The sequence below is a fragment of the Cavia porcellus genome, unplaced genomic scaffold (assembly GCF_034190915.1).
Source record: "Cavia porcellus strain 051 isolate PalLab524CR breed Dunkin Hartley unplaced genomic scaffold, mCavPor4.1 scaffold_10, whole genome shotgun sequence".
In the NCBI taxonomy this organism is placed as follows: Eukaryota; Metazoa; Chordata; class Mammalia; order Rodentia; family Caviidae; genus Cavia; species Cavia porcellus.
The window spans coordinates 41,036,972-41,050,898 of NW_026947493.1; the positions used below are offsets into that span (position 1 = coordinate 41,036,972).

The 13,927-nt window shown below is 33.3% G+C and overlaps 1 protein-coding gene across 2 annotated transcripts in view; it reads right to left on the reverse strand.

Moving 5' to 3' along the window:
* Window positions 1-13,927, reverse strand: part of LOC100717521 (cytochrome P450 7B1) — a 179,742-nt gene that overhangs the window by 17,419 nt on the left and 148,396 nt on the right. For both annotated transcript variants that reach the window (XM_013144062.3, XM_063257382.1), the window contains 2 exons: window positions 11,525-11,661; window positions 384-974 (listed from right to left, as the gene is read on the reverse strand). In XM_013144062.3, coding sequence (XP_012999516.1) covers window positions 384-974; window positions 11,525-11,661 — 728 coding nt within the window. The remainder of the gene's footprint in view (window positions 1-383; window positions 975-11,524; window positions 11,662-13,927) is intronic.

Below are 13,927 nucleotides of genomic sequence, written 5' to 3' on the forward strand. Positions count from 1 at the left end.
GATGTTAGGACACAGACCCAGCCAAGGATCAGTGCATGCTAATGAGAACCAATAGGCTTCTGAAGTCTAATTTTCTGCTTAATGAGAATAGTTTAAAATGTAATGTGTATAGGGGGCAGGAAAGTGGGGGATGAGATAAGAGGAGTAATGCTGCTTCGTTATACTCTTTCTCATTATCATCATTAAGTATCTTGTTTTACCACCTCAGCAAAAAAAAAAAAAAAATCAATTATCAGAGAGGGTTTTTTCAGAATAAAACATTTTATCATTAGCCAATTAGAAAGAACATAAAAAATTTCAAGGTCGCCATTTTGTCTTTTTATTTCAAAGGTCTACTGTAAATTATTTTATTTTAGGCAAGTAATAATTCAGAAGTTTCTTACCACCTATGTCAAGGTCCTCGAGTCCATAGTATTTCTCCAGAATATCTTGCCTCTTCTGAACAACTTCTGAGCTTCCTGGTATCTTCGCTAACTCTTCTGGGGTCATGCACTTTATAAGCTTCTCCCGTATAGATTTGACATTTCGTAGGAACACAATAGGTATGTCAGACATCAAATATGGGAATTTATCATCAAATTTTAAAATATTATCTCTTAGCTCACTGATAAATGTTTTTCTGTCATCCTCAGGAACTTTTCCATACATTGTTGTAAATGTGATCTCAAATACCATTGTGCAGCAAAACGTTAACATCTGTGTCTTGTTCCAATTTGTGGTTTTTAATAGCTGGGACTCAAATGTTTGTTTTATATTTTGTAACATATCCTCCAGGATTATGTCCAATGATTTGCCTTGCAAAAATTGATAGGCACCGTGAAGTTCATGGTCGAGGTCCTCATAGTTTTCCAGAATCTTTATAGAGAATACTCTCACTGATAATTTTCGGGTAAGTCTTTGAAAACTCAGTTTTTTGTGATATTTATTCAGCAGCTGGTACTGGAAAGGGTCTAGAATAAATGTTATGTATTTGCCTGAAAAGGAAAGAATCAGAGTTTATTTGGTAGCAGAGCAAAAATATATGTACTTTAAATTTGCATTTGTTTTGAAACATGGTCTTCTTGTGAAGTCCAGGCTGACTTTGAACTCTCATCCTCTTGCCCCAGCCTCCCAATTGCATATCACTAAGCCTAGCTTAAAACATTTTAATCAAAATTAGAAAGACTTCATTAACTAAAACACAAAATTAATAATAACCCATTTCACTCAAAGGTCTACTACAGGTTTCACTTAAAATCAGAAGATCATGTAAAAAACTCTAGAAGCTTGAAGTTAAATATACTGAAGTTCTAAATGATTTTTGTATAATAGTTTACACTCACAATTTTAATTTTAACTAAACTACTCAAACACTTTAAATATTCCTTAAATATTCTCATGATGCATTTATGTAAACATTTCTCATTTTCTCCTAGAAAGCAATAAAATGAATTGATAAGATGTAATGCCAGTAGTTTTCATTTATAATTTATAAGGACTTTTATATATTTCATGTCAGCTTTGGTCAAATATAATAATTTTTAACTTAGGTAACTAATAATGCTCTTAAGAATAGCTGAATATCTAGTTCATCTAATTTAAAACTACAAAACTAAATAAAAAACCCAGCACTTCATTTTTATGGATGAGAAAATAGTGGTTCAAGGAGATTCAGGAACATATTCAAGATCACATACTGAATTGTAACTTACACAGGATTTTAATCTAGAACCCATTAGTTCATCCATTCATTCATGTGTTTATTGAACAGTGCCAGAAATTCACATTTTTCTTGGGATATGAAGATGAAGAAATCATTGGGTCATGATCAATAGTGACAGAGCATAGGTTAGATAAAACAGAAGGTGTCAGAAATGGAATTGGCTGTAGCCTACCTCAAGTTGTCAGGAAGCATTCCTTGAGATAATGACTATCTTTCATATAAAACTTAACTAAACTTAAATACAGATTCCTTCAGGATTCTGATTCATAATGCTTGAAGATAAAGCTTACAAGTCTCTATTATGGACAAGATCCTCAAGTGAATATTACCAGGAGGCACCCTTGAGGAACACAAACAATTATACTACGTCCGTTTCTCAAAACTGGCAAGGACCTTGGAGAGTTCTGAGCTCAACCCAAGCATTTATCAATTAAGAAAGCTGAGAAAGTGTTCAACATTGAAGAAATAGCCTGGACAAGAAACTTCTTCGCTATGCTTTTCTTTATAAAATGCTGGTTTCTTCTCACTGGAGTGCTGTTTTAAATTCCTTGTAATTAGAAATATTATGTATATAGTACCCAATAATAGCATTTAATAAATCTCTCCTTTCCAAAAATACATAGGAAGTTTAGATGATCCTAAAATTTCCATCTCTCTCTGTCTCTGTTTCGTTCTCATTCTTTCTCTATCTTTTTAGCTGGAGTACATTCCATTTGTTATGTATAGTAACACAAATGGCATCACAAAAATTTGATTTGTTCTAATTTATTTAGGATAATTTTTTTTTTAGAAACCTCTCACTGTGTGCTTTTTTATTTTTATTTATTTATTTATTTATTTTTGTCTTTTTCTTTTTTTATCGGTACCGGGGCTTGAACTCACAACTGCCTGCTTGCAAGGCAGGCACTTATGCCGCTGAGCTAAATCCCCAGCCCCTTAGGATAAATTTTTAAATAACTTTCAGCCAACTCCTAGAAGTAGGATAAATGTGTTTTTGATTTAGTCCTTGAAAATATGGTTAAAGTTTTTAATGTATATACATTGTGGTTTATTTTTGAAAAATGAATCATATAAGTTGAATTTTCTTCACTCCATTTCCCCTTTTATAAAGCCAATCTAAGAATGAGGGAAGGCTAAAAGAGCTACTCTTTTTCATCTAACACCAAAGAATGTCTTCTACAAAGTAAACTAGATATTTACTTTATCTATCTATCTATCTTGGGGAAAACAAAATGGACTCAACTGGATTTGCACATATTTAATAACACCTGCTTTTCCATCACCATTTAATTAAATAAAATTTCCAGCATCTGCCTGACAAATAATTGGAGAAAAAGTGTCAATTCTCTTATTTTCAGGAGATACAATTTCAGGTAAAGTTGTATATTTTCTCAGGTGTTGAGTGATAATCTTCTTTTATTAAATGAAAAGATTTTGCTAAATAATTCTAGGGTTATTTTAAAAGATTCCCTAAAACTCAGAGAATTAAAAACTATTTAACTGTAAAACACACACATCTTTACAGAATATTTTGAAATTTTTCCTACTAATTTTCTATCTTCAACTAAATATAAGTGGGAAGACAATGTGTTCAGACCCTAACCTGCTACCTGCTCCTGGGCTCTTGAAGTAGAGGCTGGATGTATATAAGTTTGTGTTTTCTCTGTAATTCACCAGAAATATACACATTCTCTGCCCCTATTTCTCTTTCCTCTCTTCTGTCCTTCCATACAATGGAAATGTGAAGTTCATTTCCAAGAAAAGAAACACATGTTGAATGTGAGAAAAACTGTTTCAGGTTTGCCAGTTATTAATATATTTCTTAAAAACAATTATTTTTCTAGGTTTTTAAAAAAATCATTACTGATTAATTTTGGTCTATTTGCTGATAAAATTCTCAATTCTTGTCCTTCTCAAGATCTTTTTATTCTATGATTTGTATTTTCTCCTTCTTGTTTTTATTTTAATTTTCTTCAACATCAAGACACGATGCATTTTACCTTCTATCTTTTTGATTGAGATGTGGATTGCTTTAGAAGTACAAGTTTTGATTATTCAGATTTTACCTTCCAAGTGGGTTTGGAAGTACTAATAACCCTGGAGATGTTATCTGGCTTTCCAACTTTTAATCTTCAGTATAAACAATTTAAGCTAAGTTTTCCAAAATTAATATTAATTTAAACCATCTGTCCACCATCTGCTAATGTGAGATGCAAAACCAGAGTTTCTTTGTGATCTTAATCAGACAGTTAGGAAAACACATATACATTCATAGAAGGAATTTAAATTTTCTAACAAAGGAAATCTTCTGAAAAGTTATGTTATGGGCTATGTATTCTTGGGTCAAAATTAACTTTTGCTCCAGTGTGGCTTTATGTAAATGATTGCCGTGAGTCAATAGGCACGTAGCCTAGTTCACAAAGATCACATAGTAGAAACAATATCTTTTGCCATGTTTTCAGAAGAGAAGAGAATACTGTCAGCAGTTGGTATGCAATAGTGATTTAAGGAATTTCAGAGTTCGCATTTGTCTAAAATATGAATGTCAAAATGGGTCCCCCCTGCCTGAAAAAATATAATTAAACAGTCCTTCTTTTAAACAGTATATTTGAAAAGGGGAAAACTTTTTAATATCTTTCTCTTAAATTATTTTAGTCTCTTCCTTTTAAAGGGAGATAACCTAAAAAGTTCTTTATGATATTAATTCTAGCATTCCTGTATAATCTGTACCTGTTCATTTACTAATGCAATAGACTTTTCCCTCACCAGAATTGCTTTTTTTAGGAAACTGAAGCTACATGGTTCAAAGTACAATGATGAATGTATTTTTAAAAAATCTAGATAGTAATCGTGATGTCTTATACACAAGAAGTTTAACATTTGAATCATTAGAAATTAATTTTGATGTTTTTATGTCTGATATTTGATATTGTATAGGGACCTAGCCATGGAAATTCAGGACAACTATTTGCCTGGGATAGAAATACTCAGCCAACAAATATAAGACAAATTTTAAACTTAAAGAATTTTTCCATAATTATAACCTTTCAATTTCTTTGTCTAAAAATCTCAAACTGAAAGTGTTAGCTGTGTGAATGAAGTATGAGCCAACTTTTTATTTTATGAAGATGACCACTTTTACATAGTCCCCTTCTTATTAGGGAGATTTTGCTAGCTGTTGACAATGATGTACAGTGGAACTTCGCTGGGGTGACATCTAAGGAAAATGATTCCACTGCACCACCACACAAAACCAATTAGAGAACTATTTTCTGAGACAGGTCATGAATTTAAGTGGTTTCTCATGAAAAGATGTATATTTTAATTTCTTTATTAAAATGACATCCACGTCCCTTGAGACTTTTTAGGATGACAATCATTTGTTCATCCTGCAAGAATGTATACTAGCTGAAATCACGTTATGGGACAGGGGTGGAAGACTCTGTTATTCATTTTCTAAATGAGCTACTTTGGAATCTGATCATTAGAATCATACACAGTAACAGGATTTATTGACAGGAATTTATTCAAACTCTAGTAAGAAGTGAAAGAAAGGCAGTAGTACTTATTCAATTGTGTTTGTCTACTATTGAGTTCAAATATGTAACCATGGCTAAATTATTTAGAAATTAAAAATTCAGTAAGGTTCTCAGAATTTAAAATTAACATGTCAAATGTAAAACAAAAACAAAACACTTTTGGGCCAGGGATTTAGCTCAGTGTCATAAGCACCTGCCTGGCAAGCACGAGGTCATGAGTTCAATTCCCAGTACCCAAAAAACAAATGTAAAAAAAGGAAAGCCACTTTTTTTGGTAAAGTGATAAAGTTATTTAAATCTTTCACAAATTTCTGCCAAATCATCATAGGTAAATTTGCATAACATCACTTAAAACGGAAAAGTTGAAATTTTAAAATAATTTTTGCACCTACTTACTGGAAACATGAGCTTTAATTTCATTAGGTAAACATGATTTTTAAAAGAGAACATAGTTTTGTACTTTGGGCCAAACACTCACTTACAAAAGAAGCACCAGCTGTGTCTTTTATATATACTATAGTATTTCATCAATTATAAGATTCTTGGAATTTTTTCATGAAAACTTACTGACTTACTGTGAATCAATTATTGCTGAGCTCTGAACTAAATGTTGATAATACAAGAGCCAACAGAATAATGAAGGGAGACAGACAAGTGAATTAACAATAAATTCACAATGTGTTAAATGCTCTAAGAATAGTAATAGCAAGAGGAATTGGAACCTGAAGAAGACGTACCAAAGGTTTGGGCAGGGAAGAAAAGATTGCAGTAGGAAGTAGTATGTGACCATAGATTCAAAGATAAGTCCTGTCAGTCAGGAAAGAACAGCACCCTAGCATAAAGAACAGCAAGAGGCAGGGCAGAGGCACAAAAGCTATGGTTCTAAAAGTGTGGCATGTTAATAGTACAGCAAGCACAAGGCAAACAGTACCAAAGAGCATGAATGGAGAATGGATTGTAGAATGGATCTTGGGGAGCCTTGCAGGGTCACATTTTATATTACAGTTCTTTTTTTTATTCAAAGATGCACGATTTTTTCCATTTTAATTTTTTCTGACATTAGAGTACACAAAATTTTTAGAAGAGATCTGCAGGTACCAGGCAAAAGGGTAAATTGTAATAAAACTAATACTGTTTGTTCATGGGGGAGATCCACCATGTCCAGTAGTTCACCCAATTGGATTATTTTTAACTCAAATATTACATTAAAATGGTAGCTCTGAATTTAAATCACAGTATACATAAAAGGTTGCCTCTGACCCTAAGTAAGTAATAAGCAGAAACCATGATTGCCTCTTTAACCATAGAACATAAGATTCTCAATCTATTTGGAAGAAGCTAGGAGGGCTGAACTAAAAAAGACTCATCCATAATGTTCTAGATATGCACCACTCTGTTGATTAAGGAACCAGAAGGGTCAGTGTCAAGAAAGTAGGATATTTCAGAAAGAAACAACAGATCCGCAATGTCAAACCAGGTACACAAATCTGTTTAGGCAGAACTGCAGATGATCTCAGCAAGGTCAAAGTCTGGTTATTATTAGAGCTCTAGAAAGGGTAACTAGGGACAGTAAACACAGGCAAATCATCTAGATGCAAAAGAGAAAGCTAAAGAAAAGAAAAATGAAGAGTAGTTAGAAACTATGAGAGAAACATAAGCTTGGTCACAGAGCCCAGGGGGAAAAAGACTAGCAGCACCTATAAAATGTGAAGAACTTAAATTCGGATGCCCAGAAGAGGCAGGAATAAAGAGGGATAGGTAAATGGGGTTTAAACGTTTGTGAAAAAATAGTAAGGATAGTTACAAAATGTAAGTACATATAGTAGATACAAGGGATTATGAGGGAGAATATACCTATTATCAGTTATGTTATCAGTTGTCTAATGAAGGAAAGAGTAAACAGTTTCATCAGAGTAAGTAAGAGTTGGAGGACGAATAGGTCTTCTGCCTGCCTTCTCACTGGTAATAACCAACCAGAAATCAGAGAACAAATGAATGTGTGTAATTTTGTCTGTGGAGCTTAGCCCTTAGGATATAGACAAAAATTAAAATTAACAAAAGGGAGTCACTAGTCCCAGTGATAAATTGGTGTGAGAATTATGTCCAAAAATGGCCAGGATCACTGCCTTTGTCTTTCTATACGAGCTTCTATATATTATGACTTGCCCTTGTCCAGGAAGAGGCCTAGGCAATTTTTCTAACCTTTCTTTGCCTTTGAGCTGCACTGTGACTTGCACTAACAGAATGTAGTGGAAGTGAGGTTTTACAACTCACAGCCAAATATACAAGAAAGTTTGCTTCTTTCCCTCCTGTTTTCTTGAGATCCTAAATGCCAGGTAAGTAAGAAAGTTTCTTGGAGGATGAAAAGCATGTGGACATGGAAGACTGACCAGCATGATGAGGACACCTTGGAGCCTGTAGCCCAAGCCAGCAGGTAGATGACACAAGTGATTATGCCAGTAATCATAGGAATATACAAGAAAGAAGAGTTGTTACTGTAAACCATTAAATTTAGGAGAGATTTGTCATGCAGCAATAGATAACTAACAGCTAGAGAGCTGGGTCTCAAAAGGGGTTAAGAACATTTCTGGCTTTCCTAATCTATGATGTAATCATGCTGTTTGTTTTAGTAAATATTTTTTATGGAATTATGAAATACAGTGAACATTTTCAGAAGAAGAAGTACATTCCAGGCCATTGTTTTCTAGGAACTCAGAGGTAGCAAAACAAGACTGAGTATGTGGAACACAGAGACTTTAGGGCAGGGAAACCGTTGTGTATATTGCTGTAATGGTGGACACATGATGTCATGCATTTGTGAAAATCAAAAAAAAAATCAGAAAAAGTAGACTTCAATACAAAATTGACTTTAATAACATATGAGAGGAAGGTATAGAACCAGGTCAAACTAGCAGGAGGTCAAGGAGCCAAGTTCAAGCGAGGAGAAGGCACAAAGAGTGTCTCAGCCTGAACAAAACCATGCTCCAGCCTCATAGCCAGAAACTAGCCTAAATGCTAGTGGAACTAAAGGCTCAGTCTTGCTGAGATTATCTGCTATCCTCTCATCCTGGCCTCTATCAGTCCAATTCGTCTACTAGTGATAGAAAGATGCACCTTGAAATGGACATTTTTTCTTATTTCCATTTTTTCTTTTTGTTTTCTTTTTCTTGATTGTTTATTCTTGTTTTTATATGAGTATGAACAGTTTCTAGTATTTTTATTGTTGTTATACCCTGTTTCTATTTATATTTCTTCCTTCTCTTTTTACTCTGAGTCTTCTTCACTAGTTTCCCAAAGTTTGTGTGATCTTCCTTTGTCTTCCAGTCTTAGTGTAATCTCTTCTGCTTCTTGTGTTTGTCTATTTCCCCCCTAGTTCCTTTTAAATTTTTTCCCTGGGGGTAAAATTACCATATTGAGGGCATATGTACTATATACAATTTTATGGCTTGATTTAGATTTTGCTGTCTAACCACAAATATATTTTATACTATTAAAAGTGTCAAATTGTTACCCCAGTTTGTCATTTTGTAGGCTGTTTTTGATTCTATTGTTACTGTTGATTATACTAAGTGATTCAATTGTTCTAATCAGTTGTTCTTCCTAGTATGCCAAGACTGAGACTGCCTAAGGATTGTAAACAATACTATAGGCCAGTACCAATAAACCAGGGGCCACATCAAAGAGGCAGAAACTTCATATCCCTAATAAATTGAAGGTGTAGGATTTTGTAAAGAGGCTCAAAACCCAAAAGCCAGCTACACCTAGAAGATGTCTCTGAGAAGTAATCATTTCCTAAGAGTTCTAAATATTAGCAATAAAGCTACTTGGCATAAGCAATTTGAAAGCATCAATGCAGAAATTTAACTTAAAGAAATAGGAAATAAGAAGACACTTAAGCAAGATGTAACTCCAAACCTGCAGTTCACCTAAAACAAAGCCAGATGACAGTGAGGTGGAACAATTTAAAAGCCATTACCTGGATTCTATGAAATAGTAACAGCAGAAGTTAACAAAGCAGTTGAATGAGGCTTCAGAAAAAAATCAAATCAGAAATAACTTCTCAGAAAACTACAGAGATGGTAACCACAATGCAAGACTTGATTAGTGACTCTAAAGCAGATACAGATGAAAAAGTAGAGAAGCTTGTGAAAATGATGGAAACCATAAGTGCTCAACATAAAATAGAAATAGAATCCATGAAACAGATTCAAACAGATATCCAGGAGACTAAAAAGTCTATTGAAAAATATATGCAGCAGAATGAGGCAGTGTGAGGACAGAATATCTGATATGGAAAACAGCATTGCAGCTAATGATCATCCAAAGAAAGATTTCTTAAGAATAACAAGGCACTTTGAAAAATAGATCCAACAGCTGTTAGGTGATGCAAAGAAGAACAACATAAGATTGGAGTCAAAGAAAAAGCAGGAGGTAGCACCAATGACAAGAAAAACCTGCTTACAGAAGTAGTGGCAGAATATTTCCTAAACATGGAAAAAAGAATTTAAAATACAGATAATTAAGGTATGTAGAACTGCAACTAGCTGTGATAAAAAATCTACAACAATGAATATAACAGTCAAGATTCCAGAAATTCAACACAAGAACAGAAAGTTAAAGGCTGTTAGAGAAAAGAAACAAATCATCTATAAAGAAAAGTCCATTAGAATCACAGCAGACTTTTCAATACAAACCCACAAGTCAAGGAGAATTATGAGTGAAATATTTAAAGCTCTAAAAGAAAACAACCTCCAACCCAGATTGACGTATACTGCAAACAATACTTCATGGGACAGGAAACCAGGAAATAGCAGGAGTAGCAATTCTATTTGCAGACAGAGTAGATTTTAAGCCAAGACTGATCAACAGAGATAAAGAAGGTCACTACATCCTTGTAAAGGGGGAAATTCAAGAGGAAGAGATAATAATCATGACTATATATGCAGCAAATACCAGTGAATGCCATTATATAAAACAAATATTAAAGAATACAATTGTAATGGGGGACACCAATACCCTACTGTCACAAATAGAAGATCAAACAGACAGATCAACAAAGAAATATCAAAAACTGAACCAAACTTGAACAAGTGGACTTAGCAGATGTCTACAGAGTGTTCCACGCTACAGGGAAATGCACATTCTTCTCAACAGCACACAGAATATTTTCTAAATACTACAAGCTAGCTCATAGAACATGCCTAAGTAAATTCAAAAGAATTGAAATTATCCCATGAATATTATCAGTGCAATGAAATTGGAAATCAATAAAAAAATGAAACTAGAAATTAGTTTCTACCATTAACTAATAATGTCAATACAATATACCAGAACTTACAGCATTCAATGAAGCAGTACCACAAAGGAAATTAATAGTAAATTCTCATTTCAAAAGAACAGAGTGAGCTACAATACACAAACTAATTGTAAACCTCAACCATCAAGAAAAAGAAGAGCAAGTCAAGTCCAGAGTACATACAAGGGAAGAAATTAAAAAGATGAGAGCAAAAATTAATGCAGTTGAGACTAAGAAAATATAAAGAATTGATGAATCAAAGAGTTGGTTCATTGGAAAATTAAATAAAATTGACAAACCATTTTCCAAACTTATCAAGAAAAGGAAAGACTCAAATCCATGCAATTAGGAATGAAAAGGGTGAAATCAAAACAAATCCTGCAGAAACCCAGAAGATCATCTATACCTACTTTGAAAACTGGTATTCTAGTAAGATGGAATACAGAGAAGAAATGGACAGATTCCCAGAAACATGAATTATCAAAACTGAATTAAGAAAACATAAAAATTCTAAATAAACCAATATCAGTGAATGAAATTGAAGATGTAATTAAAAACTCATCAACAAAGAATAATGTATTATTATTGGCTTGTCAGTTATAATAGATGTATCACCATGATGCAGTGTTAATAATTGGGGAAACTGTGATCAGGGAAGAGAAGGTGTTTATGGGAATTCTGTACGCTATCTGCTAAATTTTCTGTAAACTGAAATCTGCTTTAAAAAATGAAGACTTACTAAAAATACATTCTGTTGACTGAATGAGATTGGGGTTTTTTAGTTATGACAAAAAGTATCCTGAAATTTGTTTTAAAATATGATAATCACTGTACTCAAGAACATGGTATGCTTTTGTATAGGCTCTACAAATAAGGCAATGTTACACTAATATATCAAGTTTTATCTGCAGAAAAATATAAAGGCATTCAGAATAAGTGAGAAATTGTGACATATGTATGTAAGTTACTCATAGCAGTGTTTCTTACCCCCAAGAAGAATAGTGAATATGTCACCATACTGTTTTTGCAGAGTTCTTATCAAACCCAAAGGATCTTTTTGGAACTTCATGGTCATTCCAAAGTAAGGAAGCCAGCCTTTTATCAATGGAGGTTCACCAGGACGCCTGTAAATAAAAAAAAAGATGAATGAAAAGGAGAAATTAAATTATTATTTTAATATTAACATTTGTTCACTCTAGAAATAGATTGCATGAGTGGCCTAGCTTCTTTTACTTCTCTTGTTTAATGATTCTTATATGGTCATGTATTTATGGAGGTTTTCCTGGGGTAGGCAGTTTAATTCACAATTTTTGCTGAGTAAGTTTTGAGAAAGTCTGTCTCTAAAAGCTTGAATGACTGATTGATAGTTAAGTAGCAACGTGTTTTTTTTTTCATTATCATTGTCTTGTCATCATAAGTAGTCATCTGCAGAACCAGAAAGTCTGTGACTAAAGGGATTTCTAGGAAACTAAAACAATTGTTTGAATAATTTTTATACAACTGCTAATTTGGTATAATGCTGATAAAAATCAAAGGTCAGATGGCTGATTTTCTTAGTTTCTCACAATTCATCTGATAAATGATGCCTGATAAATTTAGTCACAGAGACACAAACAACTTTTTGAGGAAATCTGCAACTATATTATACATCAAGGCTTTTGAAGATGATGCATTACGGGGTTTGAAATTTTGAAGTCATTTAAGTACCTTTCATATCTGAAATGAAAGTAGTTCTATTTGTTGGGTACTTTTTTACTGATTGTATTTAGCGAAGATCTTAGAATCACATGGCACCTTTGGAGATTTAGTGCAATAACTCATATTTGTAGAGAAGAGAGCTTAGGATTAGGTCAACAAATCTGCCTAAAATCATGTAACTGCACAGGGACATGGGGAGCACCAGGATGCAAATCCTGGAGCAACACAGCTTCACACTGAATCCCCAGGGATTCAGGCATTCTACCTATGAACTTTGCAAAAACTAAAAAAAGAGATTAAATCAAAGCAGCTCTTGGCCAGAAATGAATGACAGACACATGCAGTAAACACGGCACCCGTGTGAATCTGAGACCTCTTGCTGTGATCTGTGTTTTAGATGCCTGATGGTAGTTGCCAAAGTACAGCTCTTCATTGTAAGATGTCAATTAGACTGGAATTGCATAATCAGAAGAGGGACAATTAATAAATCCTGCAGAGTATTTTATACTCTTGAGAACAATGAAAACCTCAAACCTATTTCCATGAGTTATTTTGCTATATTCTTTTATGATGCTTTTAGTTGAAATTATAAATGAATAGGATTAATTATTAAATTTTCCTTAAAATGGCATTTTTAATAAAGCAGCTCTTAAAATATGAATTACAAGACAAATTTCTTGTTTCTTGATCTGTTATTCTAAAAATCCTGTATTTCAAAAACTTTTCCTAGTCACTTATTTCGTACACGAAATCTGACATAATGTAAAAACCAAAACAAACAAACAAAAGCCATTTTTATCCTAGAAGGGATTAAAACAAATATTCAAAAGAACTCTGATTCTCTAGTCTGCGAGATGACTTATACTACATGCAAACCATTTTGATTAATCACAAGATATTACTAGCTCAGATCTAATCAGATCTAATCTAAGATCAAGATTATGATCATTTCAGTATGGACTTTTATGTAGCTGGATTAACTATCAGAAGCTTTTATTTACCCACAACTCATCATAGAATTAAACTTTAAAAAAACAATAACAGATCTTTCAGGGAATAAATTAAGACAAAATAAATTTGTTCAGGGAACAAAATAAGACAAATTCAGGAAGAATGTGACAGAAGTCAGATTTTGCTCTTTCAAAACACAATGTATCAATAGTAATTTGTAAAATATATGCTGCTGTTTGAATATGTACAAATAAGAAATATAGCATAAAATTAAAATCTTATTCTTCATACTTTTTTTAACCATTTTTCTGAATACAGTCATTAGCAGTAAAGACTTGCTTTTTGGGAAATTTAAAAAGAATCAAGAAAACACTGTAATAGTTGATTTTATATGCACAGATTAAATAAGAAAAGAATCCATGTATGACTGGAGAGTCAGATCCACACGTTGGAAACTGTCACAGGCCATATGCTATCCACCCATAAAACTTCTTTTCAAAATATTAACACTCTTCCTTGGTCCACATTGGCTAATACGTGTGGCTTAATGTTGTACTGTAAGAAAAATTCAGAAAGGATTTTTGGTCACATTCTAATTTAATATAACTAATGCCACCCTCTATGCTGTCATTTGGTCCAAATCTGTATTCTTCACGGGGCTTCCTCAGGAGAAGATGGGACTCAGAAATCCACAGAATAATAATGTTCAGAGTGAGGGAAGCATATTAGGGATAATTTTAT